Here is a 22,348-nt window from a genome sequence, read left to right on the forward strand (position 1 = left end):
TCTTGGAGTCAGATCTGACTTTGAACCTGGGTTCCAACCTCTTGCCAGCTGTTGACACCCCTGTTTCTCAGTTTCCTCATCAGAAATGTGGTGATAATGCCAATCTTAGAGCGCTTTCGCTACGACTAGGGAGGTAAGAGTGAATGAGACTGGGAAGGAGTGATCACGTGTGTTGTAGAGTGAATGTAAAATGTTCTGTTCAACAAATGATCTTTTAATTATCACTAAATAATCAAAAGGAAAACGTTGACACAAATGAGGAAGTCAGACAGAAGATTCTAGAAAACAGCCAATTATAAATTCCTCTGTACAACATTCCTTTCTTAAGTGCTAAGCTTTCAAAATTATTTCTTGCAGAACTGGGGACAGCTGTAGAATAAGAAAGTTAGTGTTCCTTGAATTGTATACAATCAGTACTCTTCCAGAGTGAGGTATGAAGAAATAGATGCAATAGACATGTGGTTTGATGGAGAGCAGTTCCTCTTCCTCCTCCCACCCCAGGAGTCTAAATCAAGTCAGAGAGTCTCTTTAAAAATTGAAACAACATATAATGAGTATTGAAGGAAAGCACGTCTTTGATAAAGCCTGAATGTTTGACTAAATTTCATTGGTACTTTACCCCAACTCTAACAGTATATAACGACCTCTTCTTCTTATGAAGTCATTGGACTATTTGGCGGCGGCGGCGGGGGGGGGACTTGTCATTTATTACTGCAGTTGATTTGATCTTCTGCTATTATTTTTTAGCAGTCCATCATTTTACATTCTTATCTGGCTTTTCTTATGTGTACATCTTGTCATTCAGTTATAAGACTTTTGTGGACAGAATGGGAGACAGAATGTCTGTAGCTCCGGAAATGTAGTAGACGATATGTGCTTATGAGTGTGGCTTTTTGACTGATGTGAAGATGGAAATTGTGAATGAGTTTCAAGGCTAAGAAAAAAATCCTAATCTTCTAACTCCAATTACTTGAGAGTAACACACTCTACAATTTAATAAAATATCCATAAGGCACCAAACAGCACAATGCCATGTGGTGCAGGATCTGCATAAGGATTTGCTCAGCTGAAATAAATTAATTGTTCAGTCCCTCTTTCCAGGAAAATGCCAGTTGACCAGGCTGACAAATAAAAAGTGAGGTAAAGGAATAAAAACATATGAATAGACTATGTAAAATTCCAACCCAACTCAGCTTTTTACAAACAAAAATGTTCACTAGATCTGTAGTAAATGAATACATCAATGAATTCAGACTAAACCATATGTCTGGATTGCCTGTTTGCCTCATCTGAAATAGTCATAATAAAAATTTTCTGGCTTTCATTTCTTCTGGCTATGGAGTCAGGATTAATCTCAGAATGATATTTTGGATATGGCATGTCTTTAATAGGATCCTTAAGTAATCAGAGCAATTTTCTTAAAAGAGCAGTCATATTTTGAAACAGCTGTTGTTCCCCAGAGAGTGTTACAGTTTGGGTCTTGCATTTCTGTGGTTACCTAATGCTTCCACTCACCACAGTTTTTTGTTTGTTTGTCTGATTTTTAAACACATTATGCATAGTCTTCAACTTAAGACTTTGTCCCCAAAGTTTTCTCCTCAAAATATGTAATCACTTTTGTCCAGTCTCTTTCACTAGCTCCCTTCCCCAAGCTGGTGGGTTTTCAGAGAGCTCTGTCACTCACCTTTTCCTGTTGTTGATTTCAGTGTTCTCTTTGAGTGATCTCTTCGTTCCCAACACTTCAACTTCTTACTGTATCTGCATCAGGCAACATTGTGATTACAACTCCCTTCTCTCTCCTTAGCTCCAGATTCACTTTTTTTCAGTTTGCTGTTCCATGGGTACTCTGAAAACAACTCATCCTAAATCAAAATCATTCTTTCCTCCTCTCCAAACCTGTTCACCCTCCTGTGTTTCCTACTTGTTTAATGGTGTCATCACACAAACTGATCACCAAGGCCAAAACCTTAGAGTCATGCTTAATGGTTTCCCCCTACCTCACTACTTAGATCCAATCAGTACAACCTAAATATATACAGTTTTTATTTGTCAGTCATGTCTCAATAAAGGTGGGAAAAATATTACAAAGCCCTACTGATTCTAACTCCAGTTCTCACAGGTCCACCTGCCCCTCCTCAGTACCAGCAGCATTACCCTAGTCATCATTTCCCATCGCCTGTTCTGATAACCTCCTAACTGGGTTCATGGCCTCCTGTTCTTTTCACTCCAGGTTGCCCTCTTACATCATTCAATGGTCCTCATTCATTTTTCTTCTTCTTGAAATGCAGCAGTCATAGACAAGACGTATCCCTATGGGCTACTAAATGTCAGGCACTTTAATTACACATAATCTTCTGCAGGCCCTGCATGCCATGCATGATTTGGCCCCCAAATTACCTCTCATTTTTGTCCCACACTTCTCTCCCCTTCACTCATTAACTCCACTGGCTCTTTCCTGCACTTTCCCATGTGATGCTCTCCCATTCTCTCTTCTTTCTGACCTTAACCAAGTGATACCAACTTTAGGGACACTTTTCCCAAACATTCCTCAATCTAAATTAAATGTCCTTGCTCTTCCTCATAGGACTTGCCATAACTTATATACTTATTTTGAGGGTTTGTTTTGCATTAAGCCTGTTTTACCCATAACATCTCTAAACCCTGTGAAGGCAAGGGCCATGTCTATTTTATTCACCATTGTAAATCCATATGCCCCACACGGTATCTGGCAGATAGTGGGCACGCCATAAATATTTACTGAAGGAATGAATCAATCATCACAACTATTCATGGCATATCAGTAGACTAACTAACTACAGGCTCTGTCTGTGAATTATGAGCAATTCCCACCCCTGAAGAGCATAATGTAGGGTTAGTGAGGGTATTGCTATTGCAGGGATAATTTTGGCAGTGCTCTAACTTTATGAAAAATAACCTTCAGTACTCTAGCACTGTTAATCATACAGTATTGTCACGTATGTTAAATCTGATCACAACACACTGGACACCCATTGTCTGGCTACCACATGGTTCTTCTTTGTTTGGCTACCTGAGGTTTCTTCCTAAAGCATACAGCTCAACATGTAATTCTCCTGCTCGTGAACTTTCAGTGGGTTCCCATCCTTTTCAAGATAAAATCTAAATTATTTGGCATGTCTAACAAAGTCATTGTCAAGCTGGACCTGTCCATTCTTTCCAACCTCAGCCCCAGCCAGTCTCGACCATAGGTCACGATCAAGCAAGGTTCTTTCATACCTTGGCTTCTACCAGAAATGTCCCATTTTTGTCCCTATGTTTATGTATATTTGCCCTTTAAAATCCAGCTCTCTCAAGCACTTGAATTACTCCTTCCTCTGTGCTCCCAAAGTGTGGTATACTCTCTTCTTTCTAAAATTTATTACATGTTCCATGATAATTTATTGGAATGCCCCTCTCCCAGACTAGCTGGTAACTGCTGGATTAGACTACGCATTCCCAGTGTCCAGCCCAATGCATAGCATATAATGGCATCCAGTAATGTTTGGGTGACTGAATGCATTGTCAACTGTTTAGAAGAAAAAATGCCTTTGCCTACTGAAGCAGTGCTATAAATAAATGATGATTTTCTTGTCAAGCGACTCAAAAAGCCTGCTTAAACCATAATGCTATTGAAACATCTTGCTAATATTGCTTTTTCTCCTAGTATTAGAATATGTTATAACTGTTATAACTGTACCACTGCAACCAAGGAAACCTCCTTCTTCTCCTCCTAGCCCAGCCCATCGGCAGGGGGCAGAGATCTTTTCTAAACTTTTCTTTTTGGCTTCTTGTTGCTTTAAAAGGAGAGGCCAAAAGAAGAGTTCTTTTCTTTTTCCATGTGAGTGGGATGGGATTTCTGCCATTTTGATTTTCATGGTGGAGACATACGTCAACTGAGGGTTTGTGTCTTTGAAACTTGGCTAGTGTCTCAGTCTTGAAGACCACTTGTCTCATAACATATTATGGTGCTGCATAAGAATCTTGCTGCAATACTATGAGCTAAAAAAAGGAAATTAACCTTAAAGGAAGTCTACTAATAAATAAAATTAGCAAAAGGAATGTCCTTCCTCACAGGTGGTCTCACCTATAAGACATACTCATACCTTTTATTAATCCAGACACTTATCCTTGGACTTAGGTTAAATGAATTAAAAGAGCCTTCTTTCCACTCTTTCTCTCTTGTCCCACATTTTGTACACTTTGGTTTTTTTAAAGACATCCACAAAAATAATGTTTAAACTTGGAAAAAAACTCTGATGTATGATTAAGTTATTGATGTCATTTGAGAAACAATATCCTTTACTGAGTCATGTGTTTTTATAAAGTAACTAACCTCATTAAGTGTGTTAAGTAAATGTCTTCTCCTAATCACTTTCTCGTTTCTTTCTTTTTTTTTTTTTAATAGGTGGTGTTTGCATTGCTCAATCACAGAAAATCCCACGTGAACCAAGACCTGGAGAATTTGAAAAAATAATCAAGCGTCTGCTAGAAACACCTAATGCTCGGGCAGTGATTATGTTTGCTAATGAAGATGACATCAGGTGCTGATTGCTTTTCTTCCTCATGTAGGATCCGATTTTCAGCCCACATCCTTTTTCTAACATATTTCATGTTCAATGTAAAATCTTGTGAGATTTCATAGGAATTGCAACATTCTCATGCAATTACAGACTGCCTTCTGCTACATAGAGACAACAGCCTTCTAGTTTCTCAGTCCAATCTGTTTATCAAGTAAAACCTGGGGACTGAAAGAAATGAGACAAATAACGATGATAAACAAAATGATGTGAGTGAGGTTAAGGATACGGCTAATTATCAGGTGCTGGAGTTAAAGTCTCCAATATATTCCCTTTAGGAGATGATAAGACTCAGGCAGTTAGAATGATTGGTTGTTTAATGGTGACCTACTGAGTGTTTATGACTTGATATAGCTGGTCTTGTAACATTCACAAGTGTAGAGTTTCTTGGTAAATGTGGTATGTTTTATTTCTTTTTATTCCAATAGGAGGATATTGGAAGCAGCAAAAAAATTAAACCAAAGTGGGCATTTTCTCTGGATTGGCTCAGATAGTTGGGGATCCAAAATAGCACCTGTTTATCAGCAGGAGGAGATTGCAGAAGGGGCTGTGACAATTTTGCCCAAAAGAGCGTCAATTGATGGTAAGGATGCACTGTAGAGAATTTGCTTCATTCCAACTGAATCTAAACTCAAAAGCAAAATCAGGGTATCAGCATTTGATGAAATGAATCCATTATTAATGACTCGATAGAATTTTTAGGGCTGATGGCAGAATGGTCAAGACAGTAACTATTTAACTCAACATATTGTATATATATATATATATATATATATTTTATTAGAAAAGAGTACCCACTAGATATTTTTTTAGGGGGCACTATTGTTGGCCTTGGATATCTCCATGATGTTAGTAGTTGCCCTCTAAGTTTGCATATTTCCATGGGTGTATACAATGGTTATAGCATTGTTGGAAGGAGAGTGCTTGCTTTATAGCAAATGAAGACATGATGCTGGCCTGGCTCTATGGGTAAATAAATGCAACAGCAAAGATGTGGAGCAACTCTGAAAGGCACTCTGTCTCCCAAATATCTTTTCCAATGATCTCGACAGTGATTGAAATTCCTACCTTTGCCATTATCCTTGGGAGTAAGGCATTATTTCCAGGTGGTCTCCCTTCAGTGAGGTGGTTACCTGAGCAGAATGACACTAGCCCATTACCCATGACTGCAGAAGATTACATTAGTAGTGATTACTTTATTGAATTAGCTGAAAATGGAACATGCAGGACAGATAAACCTTGAGGCAAGTAGAAGCACGGAAGCTTGGAACACTGACTCGTGCTAGGGGAGAGAGAGGAGAATGAGAAAAGTCTGAGTTGGTTTTGAATATTCAGCATGAGGTCACTGCTTGCTGCCGCTGGGAGACATAGAGGAGAGAGAGAGGTGGTGTGGATTGAACCCAACAGGCTTACCTGCTGTGTGCGTCCCTAGAGTCAGGTGCCTGAATGGTGAATGGTGGGAGTGGAGATATTGTCCACTGATCCCCATTGACTCTTGCCACAAGGGAAGCCTTATTGCTGGGTTATTGGCTGCCCTCCCCCATTTGTTATATATATTTTTTCATGCAATGATCAGAACATAATATAATATCTATTCAAAAGCTCTGACGGTATTTGGTTTTGATTTTGGACGAATATTAAAATCATACCTTTCTTCTTTAAAATAGGGTTCGATCGATACTTTAGAAGCCGAACTCTTGCCAATAATCGAAGAAATGTATGGTTTGCGGAATTCTGGGAGGAGAATTTTGGATGCAAGTTAGGATCACACGGAAAAAGGAACAGTCACGTAAAGAAATGCACAGGTAGCCACTTAAGTGTTTTCCTTGGTGCATTTGTTTTATCATTACCTGAGAAATGAAGTTTTTCTATGTGGATAATGATGACGGTATCTTCTACTTCCTCACGTCTCTTGTTATAGTTTCTCAGCGGGGCTGAGCTTACCTTGATCATTCAACAGACTTAGGTGTGCTCATTGGTTCTTACAGTCAACGGACAAGTATTTACTGAACATGTGCCATGTGTCCAACACTGGGATATTTTAATTCTATTTAAAAAAACATCTATTGAGTGCCTACTTTAGGCAAAGTACTTTATTAGGTTTGGTGGGATACTGACAAATAAGCAAGACATGAGTTTGCTCGCCAGGAGCTCAAAATGTAGTGAGGATGACAGATCATAACAAATTGCTCTAAGATAGTGTTTTTCAACTATTTCAATCCATGTCCCCCATATCTTGCACAGCTCTATCAGCTATGATTTTTTTTGATGCTCTACTTTCTATATTTTGTGCTGAAAAATAATAGTGATATTAAATGTGCATTTTTTGAGTGTTAGAATGAAACTTTTTATTTGCAGAAACATGATTGTGTACGTAGAAACATCTATGGGATTTTAAAAGTGACTTAGAACTAAGTAGTACATTTAGAGAGATCAATTCAAGATACAAGGTCAATATAAACAACCTTTTAAATCCATTTATATATATATAAATATATATATTAGAAACTAACACATAGAAAATGAAATATGTACAGCATGATTAAAAAGAACATAAAAAGTTAAGGGTAATTTTAACAAAGATGCATAAATCTTCTACACTAAAATCTTCACACTGAATGAGCATCTTATAACCAGACACTCCTCCCTTGCTTACCCCCTGGCCCCGAAATTTTGATATGACCTCCTTGCCCTCGATTCACTTCCTTTGGAAATAACTGTTCAAATAAGAGATGTAATCTGATAAGTGCTAGAGCAGCCATATAAATGGAGCGAGGATGGGGATGTGAAAATAGGGGCCACCCTGTGGAGGGATGTGACTTCCAGGAGCTGGGGTAAGTGAAGTGAGACAAAGTTCATGCTCACAGGGCTTACATCTGAGTGTGAAAAGACAGACACTAAATAAGTAAACGTATAAAGGAACAGAGACTTCCAGATGCCTCGGAGAAATACAACAGAGTAAATGTGAAAAGAGTGACCAGGTGGTCTCGGGAGGGATGGTGGCAATTACTGTAGATCGTTTGGTCAGGATGCTTTGCCAAGGAGGTGACATTTGAGACCAGACCTGAATGACCAGTGTCGTCAGCCATGTGAAGATATGAATGCAGCCCATTCTAGGATCCAGGGCAAGCCTCTTTGATTCAAGGTACAGATACTAAAAGGTCAGGGAGGCCGGAGTGAGTGAGAGTGAAGATAGGGAGTGAGAGGGAAAGTGAGGGCAGAAGAGGATAAAGAGACAGGCCAGCTCATGCAGGGCCTTGGAGTTCTTCCTAGAAGCTCCAGACCTGAGGAGTTGGGGCTTTATCCTACCTGTAGTGTAGAATTACATGAGGCTTTTCATTTAAGGCACTGCTCAGATACCTGTATCAAAAAGATTCCTCTGGCAGAAAGGTAGGGAAGGTTGGAGATCAGGGGAGAGAAAGGAGAAAGGTCAGTCAGGGCCCATCCAGTAGCCCCTGTAATGGGCAGTCACAGCTTAAATGAGACGTACTAGCTAGGGGTGGAACACAGAGTGCAGAGATTGTAGTAGGTAGTATTTACAGTACACAGTGAGTGATTAACGCAGGGGGGATGGTGGTAAGTGATGGAGGTTCTGAATGTTAAATCTTTGACGGCTAGGTCTAGGAGAATTACTTAATAGAAAGGACAGCACGGATGGTAGATGTGGAGAGACGACCTTGAATTTGGTTGTAAGCTCGCCTCATGGAACTCCCCAGCAGGTGGCAGCATAAGGTCTGGCACCCCACATTGTGTGCGGCACTAAAAATACAGATAGGGAGTGGCATGAGGAGACCTGGAAGTTAAAGACGTGGACAGAGAGGCAGTTGCCGAAGGAAATTGAGCAGATACGATGGATGACAACTTGAGCCTCTAGGGGAGGAGCCAGAAGAGGAAATGAGCATGGAGGTTGGGGAAGGAGATGAACTGGGAGTCAGGAGAGAAGATGGGGTGCACGCAGGTGGAGACTCAGATTGCGAGGGCTGGAGATAGAGAGGGCATAGAAGAAGTAGAGGAAAGAATGCTTTTCAAAGAAGTTTGACAGAGAAAGAAAGTAGATACGGTGGGGGAGCTTGAGAAAGAAGCAGGGTTGCAGAAGTTTCTTTAGGAGAGGGCACGTTTAAGCATGTTTTCAGATAAACGTAGCAGTCAGAAGAATTATCAAGAGAAAGAGAAGTTAAATGTGGAGTAGGATCTTGACAGAAACTTTAGGGAGAGGCTTAAGAGGGAGGTATTACCTTTAAATCATGTGATTTAGTTGGGAAAAAGAGATACACGTACATAAGCAAAGGGCAAAACAATCCTATGATTAAGTGTTAAATTTGGACATAGATATTGAGGAAGTTCAGAAAATGTATGACTGTAAGTTCAAGTAAAATTCAAAGCTTCATGGAAGAGGTGAGTGTTTGATAACAAGAAAGGTTGGAGAAAGCATCCGAAATGAGGGAAAGGATGGGTCAGCAGAGAGTGGCATGGAGGTGTGTGAAGAACAGTGCAGAGGTTCAGCTTATTGGAGAGGAGTTTTGCATGTCAATGAATAATGGGATATAAAGAGCAGCCAGTTTATAGAAAGGTTTGAAAGGAGAAGTTATACAAAAAGTACCTGATGTGTTTCTCATTCAGGTATATTTTACAAGGTGCTTAGTTTTGTTTTTAATTAAATTAAATTAATTAATTAATTAATTAACTAATTTTGGCTGTGTTGGGTCTTCGTTGCTGCGTGCGGGCTTTCTCTACTTGTGGCTAGCGGGAGCTACTCGTCGTTGCGGTGCGTGGGCTTCTCATTGCGGTGGCTTCTCTTGTTGCGGAGCACGGGCTCTAGGCACAGGGGCTTCAGTAGCTGTGGCACGTGGGCTCAGTAGTTGTGGCTCGGGGGCTCTAGAGCGCAGGCTCAGTAGTTGTGGCACACGGGCTTAGTTGCTCTGCGGCATGTGGGATCTTCCCGGGTCAGGGCTCGAACCCGTGACCCCTGCATTGGCAGGCAGATTCTTAACCACTGCGCCACCAGGGAAGCCCCAAGGTGCTTAGTTTTGAATTCTGAATGTTATTGTTTGATCATACACATGTTTAGATCATATTAAAGAAAACTTACCAGTTAGTGAAATGAATGAATTCTGTTCTTTATATATATTTATATATATGATATATATGTATATATATACTATATATATGTTAAAATCAGCAATTAATCACATAACTCTTTAACATACTGTTTTCAGAATCATCAGTTTCTCTAAACTCATATTTTCCAAAAAATTTTGATGTCTACAGATGTTCTTTTAGCATCTGTTGATGGTGTATAAGGAATACTTATTTCAGGCATACTGAACTGGGTTGCTGTATAATCCAGACTTGGTGGCATGTCTGCTTCATATTCCTTTGATTTATTTGGGTGTTGCTAAATTTGTAACAATCTACCCAATTAGAACTATTTCTAGTGCAATGAAAATGGTGTTTACTCCAAGTGCTAGGGCAAATGCACCCTTATGGAATGGGGTCAGTAAACAGATTTTCATGCAAATTCCATTGTGAGTGATACTAAAATAATTTGTCCCTGGGTAGAAAATAAATAAAGAATGCAATATTCTAACTTATTTTTTTGGAAAACAGTAACACATGAATGTTTCCAGATGGTGAGAGAAGATATTTGTACCCCAAATTGCCATCAACACCCAGTTTTTATCTCTATTTTTGGGAAGCAAAGAAGATGGTCAGCACGTTAGTGGTCAAAGAGGAAATGTACATAATGTACGTAAGAGGAAAAACCTACAGGATATTCATGAGTAGAGGTGTCCAGGGTTTGAACATTATTTATATTCCCAATTTGCCCAATTCCACGTAATTCAGAAATGAATGTATACATTGTGCGTGTTTCAAAATCTAGCCTTACAAGGTTTACATCTTAACCATTCACAATGAGTCCAAAAGTTAGAGAACTCTGAAAGTGGGATATCCACAGGTCCTTTCTGTGGCATTTAGAGCATCCTTTGTGGGTTATGTTTTGAGTAAAGTTTTACATTAGGCGATGGTAATCTGTAAACGTAATTGCATCCGTTGGGGGCAATACTGGCAATGTATTTACATGGATAAGAGAGTGCTTCCCAGCAGGCTAGAACTTCGGTCTTATCAATTTTCGGGAGATAGAGTGTCTTCAAGCAGGGAGGAGCATCCTCTTCCTAAAATTAACTTGGTACAGTTTTTCTGAGATGATTTCCCCCCTAGAATCTCAGGAAAGCTTTCAAAAAGATGTGATATTACTGTTAACTTTGATATGCTGGCCGAATTCCAAAGTGAAGTAATTCCTGCCATCCACTTAGCTATTTATGTAGTTATTATTGCTTCTGAGAGCTGCTGAGTTCTGAAAGCTACTACTACTTAATCCTACTTAAAATTCCCTTTGTCTTTCTCAAGAAGGAAGAAAGATTTTTTTAATACTTGTTATCATTGTTGATGGGTGTTATTTTGTAGACATTTCTCTGACCTCTTCTTCTCTCTTTTCCTCCCTCCCTCTCTTCTCCCAGACTTGATGCATTTCTGCTCCTCTCGACCCAGACCCCCACACCCTCCCTTGAAGACTGTGGGTCTAACTCTGCTCTCCTTGTTTTGGCACATTTTTTTTCACCCACCTATTCTCCCACTCACACCTCTGCCTGAACTCCTCTTCCACAGCTCCCCTTCAACATCTCGTTTTTTCTTTTTCCTGCTTTTCCTCTGATCAGTCCCTTACCTGACATTGTTTTGTCCAGCAAGATCCTCACTGACAGTGGAGAGTTTTTCTTTGGAGGTCTCACTTGAATTTTGTAATGGCCATCATTCTGATTTCTTGTCTTTCCTAGTGAGGCCTGAGAGTGAATATTGCAGGGAAACTTGAGCACGTGCAGAGCAACTGCTAATCAAAGGCAGTCTCTCTCTTGGGTCACACTGTGTCCTGGCCTTCATTTCTCCATCATGAATTGTAAATAGCTCTGCCCTTACCAAAACAACATTCTCTGACCAACCCTCAAAATCCGGTCGGTATAGCATCTTAAAACATTTTGCCTCATTCAACAATTTGTTCATTCATTCATTCATTCATTCTTCATTCGCTTATTTATTCATTTTGGATAGCCAGCCTTGTGCCAGAGATTGCTAGAGACACAGACAAAGAACAGATCACCTTTGCCTTCAAGTAGCTCACACAGACATATACACCATCTTAATGAATTTGAAGTGCTTTCCTTGTCTCGTGGGTTTGAATTCTCAGCCAAGAGGTTGGGGCACTCTTGCTTAGCTTGTGTACAGCTGACACTCAGACGCTAAATGGTGGTGAGCATATGCTACTCGAAATGGCCTATTGATTCTTATTTATGACGATAGAAATAGTGGTAATGGAAAAAAGCAGTGCACAAATATGTTTCTTCCCACAAACAAGAAATTCTGTCAGTGAACCAAATAGCAGGCTCAATAATTAGCTTCTAAAAGGCCTGTCAGTTTACTTTCTGGTGCCAGAGTAACTATGTCACTTTTCAGGTGTGACTCTCCCTCAACCTTTCCCTGTTTTGGGTGCCTGTGAAATGTGGAAGCTCTCACCCATTCACTCAGATTCATGGAGTCCATATGAGTGAATTGGGGGATGGATCGCACAATTGGAAATGGTGATTCAGAATGAAAGGAAACTAAGACAACTTTCCCTGCATGAAAATGTGTTCTGTCATACCCATTTGCTCCTCGCATAGAGAAAAAGTCTGTTGGGGACAATATCTTTACATTTGCACCACGAAGTGACCATCTAGCTCATATGTTCCTGTTCTTAACTTATTTAGGCCACTTCTGAGACTTCATACTGAATTTCAATAGGTGCATTTGAGATGACAAATGGGCATTGATTTCAGACATACTGGATTTCAGAATTTTAGAGCTGGGACATAAAATCAAGATCATTCTTTCATTTTGTAGATGAAGAAACTGGAACCCAGAGAAGTTTAGTGGATGGCTGAAAAATCACACAGTGTTAGAGCTGCAGCTTGAATCCTTGTCTGTTTTATTTGAACTTATACTTGAATTTTATATCCTTGATTTATATTATTATTTACTTATTTTAGAGTTTTTAACCACATAGTTGAAAAGTGGTTTTTTTTTTCTCTTTATGATACTTTATGTATGACAGCAATGCATTATGAAATTTAAAACCACCAACTATTAAGTGAAACAAAAATTGCACATTGGTTGTTATCTAATCCTACAGAAAAGAGTCTAACATTTTAATATACTTTATATTGATTTTCAGTGTGTATGTAGTATTTGTGAGTGGGTCTTGAACAGAATAAAGCTCTTCATCCAGTTCCCTGGCCCCCCGCCATTTCTAAGGGTAGACCTAGGACTATATTAAAAAGAAATGGAGAAACTATCAACCATAAGCTTCTATAACTCTTAAGTCCAGTGGCATTGAATTGTAGAAATTCACTTTGCTGAATTACAGTTAGTTTGCTCATTTATTCATTCCCTTATAGGAACCTTCCCCCACCATGTATTTTAAAGCAGTGCAGGAAGCACTGTAATGTATAATAGCACTTCTAGAAGTTTAGTGAGCACATAAATCACCTGCGAACCTGGTTAAAATGCAGATTTTGATTTCATAGTCTGGGGTGTGGTAGTCTGCATTTCTGAGCAGTCCCAGGTCATGCGAAGTCCATGGGCCCTGGGACACAACTGAGTAACAGGTGGGCATTAGAGTTAGTTTATAGAGATAACAAAAGTACCTGACATTAAATTAGCATAATAGATACACAACTGTGCTAAAGATTACTGATAAACTCAAGATGTCTTAAAGAAGATCATCTAAATGACTTTAAAATTTCAAATACAAAAATTTACAATCACTAGCCTATGTTATGTATACTATCTTCAATAAGTATTTAATTAGTAAAGTATAAAGATATTGTAATGTGTGTGTGTGTGTGTATGTGTATTTGTCTCCTCATTAGGAAATTTGAAAGTGGGAAGCTTAATTACTAAATTTAAAGAAACGTACACAGTTACACCTGTATCTCTAAAATCTGCAAAGTAGATAGCAAAGCTTGCCATATCAGGATCCACAAATATTCTGAAAACTTAATAAAACTGCACTGTCAGTCATAAACACACATAGAGTAAAGAAGTTGGAAATGTCCATAGAGATCATTTTGCTCAATTCTTTCATTTCTCAGTAAAGGAAATTGAGGCCCATCTGGCCTAAGTGAGTTGTCTAAAGCCCCATAGCTACCTGAAGGTGATGGTAGGGCTGAAATCTGACTCGACACTTGATTCTTTTCTTAATCCTTTCCTGCTCTGAAAGCCTTTCCCAGCCTTGCCCAGAGATGGCCAATAGCCCTCTTGCTCTTTCCACTATTTTTCCCTGGCATAGCGGCCTGAGTGTTTTCATACATATACATACTTAGCCCATCTAGGGTTAAGTATTCCCTCTGTGTGAAGCTCCCTGACTTCTAAGGGGGTCAGATTGATGCTCTTGGTCTGAGAAACACTAATACTGCTGGAAGTGTGGAAGTGTAAGGAAGTGCCCTTGAAGAGTGAACTTTAAGTGTACATAAACTCTTACATTTTTCAGACAGTAACTTAAAACAGAAGAACATCCATTCTATAGAATCAAAATGAATTTACGAGTCTAGAAATCTATTCCTGCAAAATATACAATGGACTCTGGCATTAGCATGATTGATTAGGGAGTCACACGTATCTCTGGAGAACATGATAAGCATGATCTCTGGAATATTATGCTGAAGGACTTAGAAATGGACAAGGGAATAAAAGCAAATAAGTGACAGCTAAGCATTTTTAAGAACCAATTATTTGAAAACCCATAATAAAGCTTGAGCCAGTGAGGATGAGAGAGGGATTAGAAAAGTATAGAAACATTAGAAAAAATTATCTTTCCCTCAATGCTTATTGAACTTCAACTGAAGGAACCAGTTCATTAAAACAAAGCAAAACAAAGAAAGAAAGAATATACAGATGGCTCAATATTAAGAAAATTTGATGTTCTTCCTCTCCCTCAGAAAACATACAAGACAGATAAATATAGGGCCCAACTATTTACATTACAGAAGGAATATTTATTTTCTAAGAAATTTTTTCTTGGGATTCCTTTAAACCCATGAGATTTGAGGGAATTCTATGGCTACCACCATGACTTGATGAAATAAAAGAGACTTACACAAATTCTGATGAACACATCCAAACAAAAAGAGCTACATATTCAACTGAACAAGGAATTGGATACATTAGGGCAAGGGAGACATCAAAGGAAGTGTGATCAGAGTTTACTAAGGCTAACTGAGAAAACCTTCTGGAGAGTCTTATTTTTTGGTTACTTGTAGCTTTTGTTAAAACTCTATAACATGCTAAACTTCTCTAGTCCTTCTCCTCAAGGAGCTTATATTTTATGAAAAAGACAGTAGTTAGAAACATGAAGATACTAGTCTGTAAGCTTCTAGTAGGCAGGACCTGTATCCTCAGGACTTAGCGCAGGCTTAGCGTTCATTATATGTTTGTTAGCTAATTGGTAAAAAATGATGGCCAATAGCCCTCTTGCTCTTCATTTGAATCGTGTAGCTATGATGATGGGGCCTAGTTTGGCATAACTTGGACAAGTACTTTAATTGTTGGAATGGCATTTTCAATGAAAGGGAAAGCTTAATACAAATGGTCATATTAAAAGAGCCTTTACTGTAATTTAAGAATAAAATGTACTCTTCTGGTAGTTTATCTGTCTTTAAATTTCTGACTGCACTGCTAATATGGAGATGAGAATATAATTCTATGAACACATCTAGGCCTGTGTCTTCCAGTTAAATCTAACTGGAATATTTGGTTTCATGATTATAAAAGCCATGACTCTGTAGTGTTGTATTTTTTTTAAATTATATTTATACTATGTGGGCAGGGCATACTATATATCCATACTACCTCTAATGTAACAGAATAATAAAAAGACAATTTGGAAAATATGATAGAAAATGTCAGTTAAGAATGTGTTTAATAATTCCATTTAAGGAATATTACTCAGCCATAAAAAGAAACGAAATTGAGTTATTTGCAGTGAGGTGGATGGACCTAGAGACTGTAATGCAGAGTGAAGTGAATCAGAAAGAGAGAAACAAATGCCATATGCTAACACATATATATGGAACCAAAAGAAAAAAAAAAGGTTCTGAGGAACCTAGGGCAGGACAGGAATAAAGACACAGATGTAGAGAGTGGACATGGGGACTCGGGGAGGGGAGAGGGTGGGCTGGGACAAAGTGAGAGAGTGGCATGGACGTATATACACTACCAAATGTAAAATAGATAGCTGGTGGGAAGCAGCTGCATGGCACAGGGAGATCAGCTCGGTGCTTTGTGACCACCTAGAGGGGTGAGATGGGGAGGGTGGGAGGGAGACGCAAGAGGGAGGGGATATGGGGATATATGTATATGTATAGCTGATTCACTTTGTTATACAGCAGAAACTAATGCACCATTGTGGGGTAATTGTACTCCAATAAAGATGTTAAAAAAAAATTCCATTTAAGCATGTTCATTTATTTGTCTATCATTGGTTTTCTTTCCCCACAGAACATGGGCTTCATGAAGCAGGGACTTTGTTTTGTTCTCTGTTGCATCCCAGTGCTTAGGAAGCCATTTGGCACAAATAGGCTTCCTCAAAATACCTATTGAATGAATGAATGAATTGAATCCAGCTTACTTATTACCTACTTTTCCTCAGGTACTGTTTGATGTTGGGGGCATATTAGCGAACGAAACAGAAATGGTTTTTGCCCTCATGGGGCTTATAGTTTGAGAAGATGAATAATTAAGTTGCATCCCTGCAATGAAATGTGTTATGGCTGGTGAGTGGGAGCATGTATCAGGGAGACCTAATGTGGTGTAGGGGAGAAGAGTGGTGTCATTTAAGTTGAGACTAAAACATAAGCAGCATTTTGACAGGACAAAGTGGTGATCGGTAGGATTATTATTTCAAATAGATGGAAGCACAAAGGCCAGTAGGCAAGAGAGAGGATGGCGGTTTGAGGAAATGAACAAGTTCAGTACGGCTGTGGTAGAGAGTAGGGGGGTAGAATAGTAAAAGAGAAGGATAGAGACCTAGGAAAAGGATGGGCCATGTAAGATTTTATATGCCACACCAGGGAGTTAACATTTGTTTTGAAAGGCAATGAACAGGCACTAAAAGGTTTTAAACAGATCAGTGACATAATCGGATTTCCATTTTAGAAAGATTATTCTGGCTGTAGCATAACACTGGCAAGGTGCAACACTGGAGGAAGGAGACCAGTTGGATATTACAATAATTCCCCCAGGGATGATAGTGACCCAGGTTATGATGGCTGTACCGCACTGGGGTGTGGAGAGAAGTAGATGGATATATTTTAAGAGATAGATTTAGGACTTGGCAATTAATTATTTACTGAGTGGAAAACTCATGGATGACAACTTGATTCTTGGATTGGGCAATTGGGTCATTGGTTGAGAGAGTGTTCCTGACATACGAATGATTGGGGAAGAGGGGGAAGGAGAGGATGATGAATTCTGTTTGGGATATGTTGAATTTAAGGAAGCTGAGAGATATTCAGCTGCAGATGTCTGGGAAGCAGTTAGTTGGTTATGTGAGTCTGAAGCTGAGGAAAGAGGTTTGCCGGAAATTATGTGGACAGAAAATTGCAGAGGGCCTGAGCCAGAGCTTGATGGACTCAGCCTTAGGGAATGTGTTGATGGAGAGGACCCTGGAATTCTAGTTTCCCTATGAATTGTTTTCAGTATCCATGAGTGGACCCTCTAAGGTCATATTGCTGATCTACAGCCCTAGACCCCACTTCCCTCCCTAATGTCTCTGCAACTACAACTGACTAGTCCAAGGCTGGGTGCTTGACCCAAGCTGTACCACCAGAGTCTCTCCAAAGGGTATTTAGACCTGGAAGTGAAGGAGGAATACCATTTTCCCTTGGGTGGGAGGGTGTGTGGTGAGGCTGTGAGAGGTGAGGCTGGGGAGACTGTCAAGTTCGTTACTGTGAGGAGAAAGTTGGCCTGGGATGATGATATTGACATGTAGCCAGAACAGAGATGGCAAATGGAAAGAGTTCTGACTGTGATCAAAGCCTTAACCATGCCCTTCCTGCAGGTATGTGAGATAGTTCAAGATGCTTCTAATTAAATTTTCCCGTCCTTAGCTAGCAACCTTAAGACCAGACTAGCATATGGTAATAATACATAGGAAGATTAGAAGAGATAATACACATAAAGTTTATTGCTTGCTACATAGGGAGTACAGCAGGCACTATAACTTATCCAACAGCAATTTCCCTTTCTGCTAGGCTGGTGCCATGCAATAGAATTTTCTGAGATAAGGACGGTTTTCTATATCTATGTTGTCCAATGGAGTAGCCACATGTGGCTAACATGTGGCTGTTAGTCACTTGAATGCAACTAGTGCAACTGAGAAACTGAATTTTAAAATTAAAATTTAATTAGTTTACATTTACACGTGAATAGCTACATGTGGCTACTGGCTATCTTATTGGACAACAGAGGTCTAGGCTGACAGACCTACAGAACAAGAATTTTATTTTAGTGTGCATCCCATGTAACACAGTTAATTCTGATTGGTCTGGTTCATTTATGGTGGTCCTGTCCTGTTTTACCAGTGTTTAGTTAAAAGGGTAACTTGTAATATAGTTCTGGTCAATGAGATAGATGGGAAAGACTTCCAGGATCCTTCAGGGAGTGGGGAGTCTTTGTTCTTCTGGTTGTTGTTAAATTTGTAATTGGTGGCTGGACCTGCAGCAGAGAAATCATGCTGAGGGTAGCACAACAGAAGAGTAGAAGGTACCTCAGTCACTGCTGATGTCTTTGAACCTCTGAATTAACCAGCTCTGGAGTCCCCTTCCATTCTTGTGATATGAGATAATGATAAACGCTTTCAATCTGAAAGCCATTTTGCATTGGATTTTCTCTTATTTGCAACTGAAAGCATACTAACTAATACAATATATTATCAATGAGTGGGAATGATTTATTTAACATGACATGAACATGGCTCATTTAAAGAAGATATGACAAAAATTAAAATTCTAAGATAAATCAGGAGTTTAATGTTTCCAACACAGACAAAATTGTTTATATTAAATGGATTTGCCACAGGTTTCTTAAATACTGACTTCCCAGTCAGTGAATGTAAAATGTGATTTGATTTATTAAAATTAAAATGATATACAGCTTTTCAGCAATCTTTCACTGAGACATGTTTCTATATAAGTTGCAGAATTATGAAACACAAGTATTAGAGAATGCTCCTCAATTTGTCAAATTAATTCGCCTCTGGGTTCCGTTAAGCAACATGCCCTAGAGCCTACCAAAATGTTATTTTACAGATGATGGTGGTGTGCTACTTACCACCCAGACAGACAGTAATTTAGCTAAGCATTCTTCTTTGCAGTGTAAGTGAAAACCTGTTCAAAGTGCTTGTAAGTTTATCAACTAAATCATAAGACCTAAGAGGAACTAGGTGTTTATTATGCTTTCTGTGTCTCATAAAATTATCAGCCTCGTTGGTAGACATTCCAACACTGCATCTTAGCTGTGTGATCTTGGGCAAGTAACTGAACCTCTAAGAATTCTTGCTAAATGTTAATTTTTCCTATCTCTAGATTTTGGTGGTGACGGTGGTGGCTGTTATTGGTATACGTACCTTTCACAAAGGCCATTCAATTGCTCTGGTTCTGTCTTATGTTACCAAAATGCTCTCTGGCTAAAACATTGAGCTTAAATGTAGAACTTATATTGTTTTTAGAAGTGGTGCTTATTTCTCTATGCACTTCCCCACTACATCCCAACACAGGGCTGAGTTGGGATGTGACTATTTATTGGGAAAGGAATTAGTATTCTGACCAATGGGTGATGTCATTTCACCCCTGTATTACTTTCCATTAACCCATTGGCCCACACAGAACCTGTTAGCTGCAGGTTTATTTGCTTACATCACTGTGATCAAATGCTTAGAATTGTAGTTTCATTTGGGAAAATGATTAATATCTTTCATTAAGGACATTACAATGCTGGTTTAGGATGACCATTCTCGCCACTATTATTCAACATAGTTTTGGAAGTCCTAGCCATGGCAATCAGAGAAGAAAAAGAAACAAAAGGAATCCAAATTGGAAAAGAAGAAGTAAAACTGTCACTGTTTGCAGATGACATGATACTACATGTAGAAAACCCTAAGGATGCTACCAGAAAACTACCAGAGCTCATCAATGAATTTGGTAAAGTTGTAGGAAACAAAATCAATACACAGAAATCTCTTGCATTCCTATACACTAACAACAAAAGATCAGAAAGAGAAATCAAGGAAACAAGACTTCCCTGGTGGTGCAGTGGTTAAGAATCCTCCTGCCAATGCAGGGGACACAGGTTCGATACCTGGTCTGGGAAGATCCCACATGCCACAGAGCAACTAAGCCCATGCGCCACAACTACTGAGCCTGTGCTCTAGAGCCCGCCAGCCACAACTACTGAGCCCACATGCCACAACTACTGAAACCCATGTGCCTAGAGCTCATGCTCCACAACAAGAGAAGCCACTGCAATGAGAAGCTCGTGCACCACAACGAAGAGTAGCCCCTGCTCGCCGCAACTAGAGAAAGCCCACGCACAGCAACGAAGACCCAACACAGCCATAAATTAATTAATTAATTAATTAATTAATTAATTAATTTAAAAAAAAGAATAAAATATCTAGGAATAAACCTGCCTAAGGAGACAAAAAACCTATACTCAGAAAACTATAATATACTGATGATAGAAATAAAGGATGACACAAATAGATGGAGAGATATACCATGTTCTTGGATTGGAAGAAGCGATATTGCAAAAATGACTATACCACCCAAAGCAATCTACAGATTCAATGCAATCCCTATCAAATTACCAATGACATTTTTCACAGAATTAGGACAAAAAATTTTACAATTTGTATGGAAACACAAAAGACCTCAAATAACCAAAGCAATCTTGAGAAAGAAAATCAAAGCTGGAGGAATCAGCTGAGGCTCCCTGACTTCAGACTATACTACAAAGCTACAGTAATCAAAACAGTATGTACTGGCACAAAAACAGAAATATAGATCAATGGAACAGGATAGACAGTCCAGCGATAAACACACGCACCTATGGTCAACTAATCTATGACAAAGGAGACAAGGATATACAATGGAGAAAAGACAGTCTCTTCAATAAGTGGTGCTGGGAAAACTGGACAGCTACATGTAAAAGAATGAAATTAGAACACTCCCTAACACCACACACAAAAATAAACTCAAAATGGGTTAAAGATCTAAATGTAAGGCCGGATACTATAAAACTCTTAGAGGAAAACATAAACAGAATACTCTTTGACATAAATCGCAGCAAGATCTTTTTCAATCCACCTCCTAGAGTAATGAAAATAAAAACAAAAATAAATAAATGGGACCTAATTAAACTTAAAAGCTTTTGCACAGTAAAGGAAACCATGGTTCCTGAAACACTTCAGAAGTCTTTCTGTGGGAGGTGGGAATATGCTCTATGTCTGTCTCCCACCCAGATCTCTTCCAGAAAGAATATAGGCAATACTAGCTAAGCTGTTACATGGCAGCAACATTCAGTTCTTTGCCAAGATTCCAAATATGCTGATTCAGCAGAGCACAGAGATGAAAACTGATGAAAGTCTCAGGTATCCATCAGAATATGTGATCATTTAAATAAGATTCAAATCCCACTAGCCCACAGAGAATCAGAGGACATCAGATGAGGAAGGAAACTTAGAGGTCAACACATCCAACATTTTGCTGAGCTTCACCTCTCAGCCTGATGTAAAATGAGGACAGGGAGGGCATAGACACATTTTGGTTTTACTGATTCAGTAGAACTCGTGAAGGCTTTATTTGGTGCAAAATGAGGCTTTATCATTGACTCCAAATAGGCTTATTAGCAGCACACAGAAGGATTTCCACTGCGATCTTCTTTTTGTCCCCAGTCAGAGTGAAGGCGTAGGTCTGACGCAGGCTGATAGCTGTGGAAGAGAAAAGTACCAGCAGACCAGAGCCCAGAGAATGGGCCGGCTGCCAGCTCTGGGTTCAGCACCCTGAGGAGTATCGTTTGTCTGAGCTACTTTTACGAAACAGAAGCCTTCTTTTCTGTATTTGTACCTGTGAAAGGGAGCCGTGGTGTAACTGATCAAAAGAAGCAGAAAAACAAATAATTCATATTGGTTTAGGATGCCCACCTACCCCTGTCTTTTTCAGGAGTCTTCATTTACATTTCAGCACATGGCCAACGTTCTGGGAATTCTGGCTTAATGCATCCCAAAGGGGTTTCCTTAATAGATATGAAGGTTTAATTCAGTAGAACCCAGAAATCTGTTTAGCTTTTTCTCCCCTGCCCCATGACAGAAAATGTCCCTATTACTGATTTCTTCGTGGGGTCATCTGCATTATCCCTATGGCTGACACAAAGCCCGACTTCAGTGTGCTGTACGGGCTGCATGACTCACATCTTCCCCGAGGGCTACAGGTTTGATTAAATGTTTAAATGACCTTTTAGGACAGATTATTATGAGGTTGGGCAAACAATTTGTTCTTCCAACTCTGAATAACTTTGATGTGTATTTGGGGTAAATGTAGAGAGAATTGGGAAGAGTGTGAACAAGATACTTGGGTAGTCCTTGCAGATGAGGGTGGTGATGATGTTGA

At 39.3% G+C, this 22,348-nt stretch overlaps 1 protein-coding gene across 2 annotated transcripts in view; it reads left to right on the top strand.

Moving 5' to 3' along the window:
• GRM8 (glutamate metabotropic receptor 8) overlaps nucleotides 1-22,348 on the top strand; it is a 765,258-nt gene that overhangs the window by 326,701 nt on the left and 416,209 nt on the right. For both annotated transcript variants that reach the window (XM_036863493.1, XM_036863492.1), the window contains exons 3-5: nucleotides 4,424-4,559; nucleotides 5,024-5,178; nucleotides 6,263-6,400. In XM_036863493.1, coding sequence (XP_036719388.1) covers nucleotides 4,424-4,559; nucleotides 5,024-5,178; nucleotides 6,263-6,400 — 429 coding nt within the window. The remainder of the gene's footprint in view (nucleotides 1-4,423; nucleotides 4,560-5,023; nucleotides 5,179-6,262; nucleotides 6,401-22,348) is intronic.

Source organism: Balaenoptera musculus, chromosome 9 (genome assembly GCF_009873245.2).
Source record: "Balaenoptera musculus isolate JJ_BM4_2016_0621 chromosome 9, mBalMus1.pri.v3, whole genome shotgun sequence".
Lineage (NCBI taxonomy): Eukaryota > Metazoa > Chordata > Mammalia > Artiodactyla > Balaenopteridae > Balaenoptera > Balaenoptera musculus.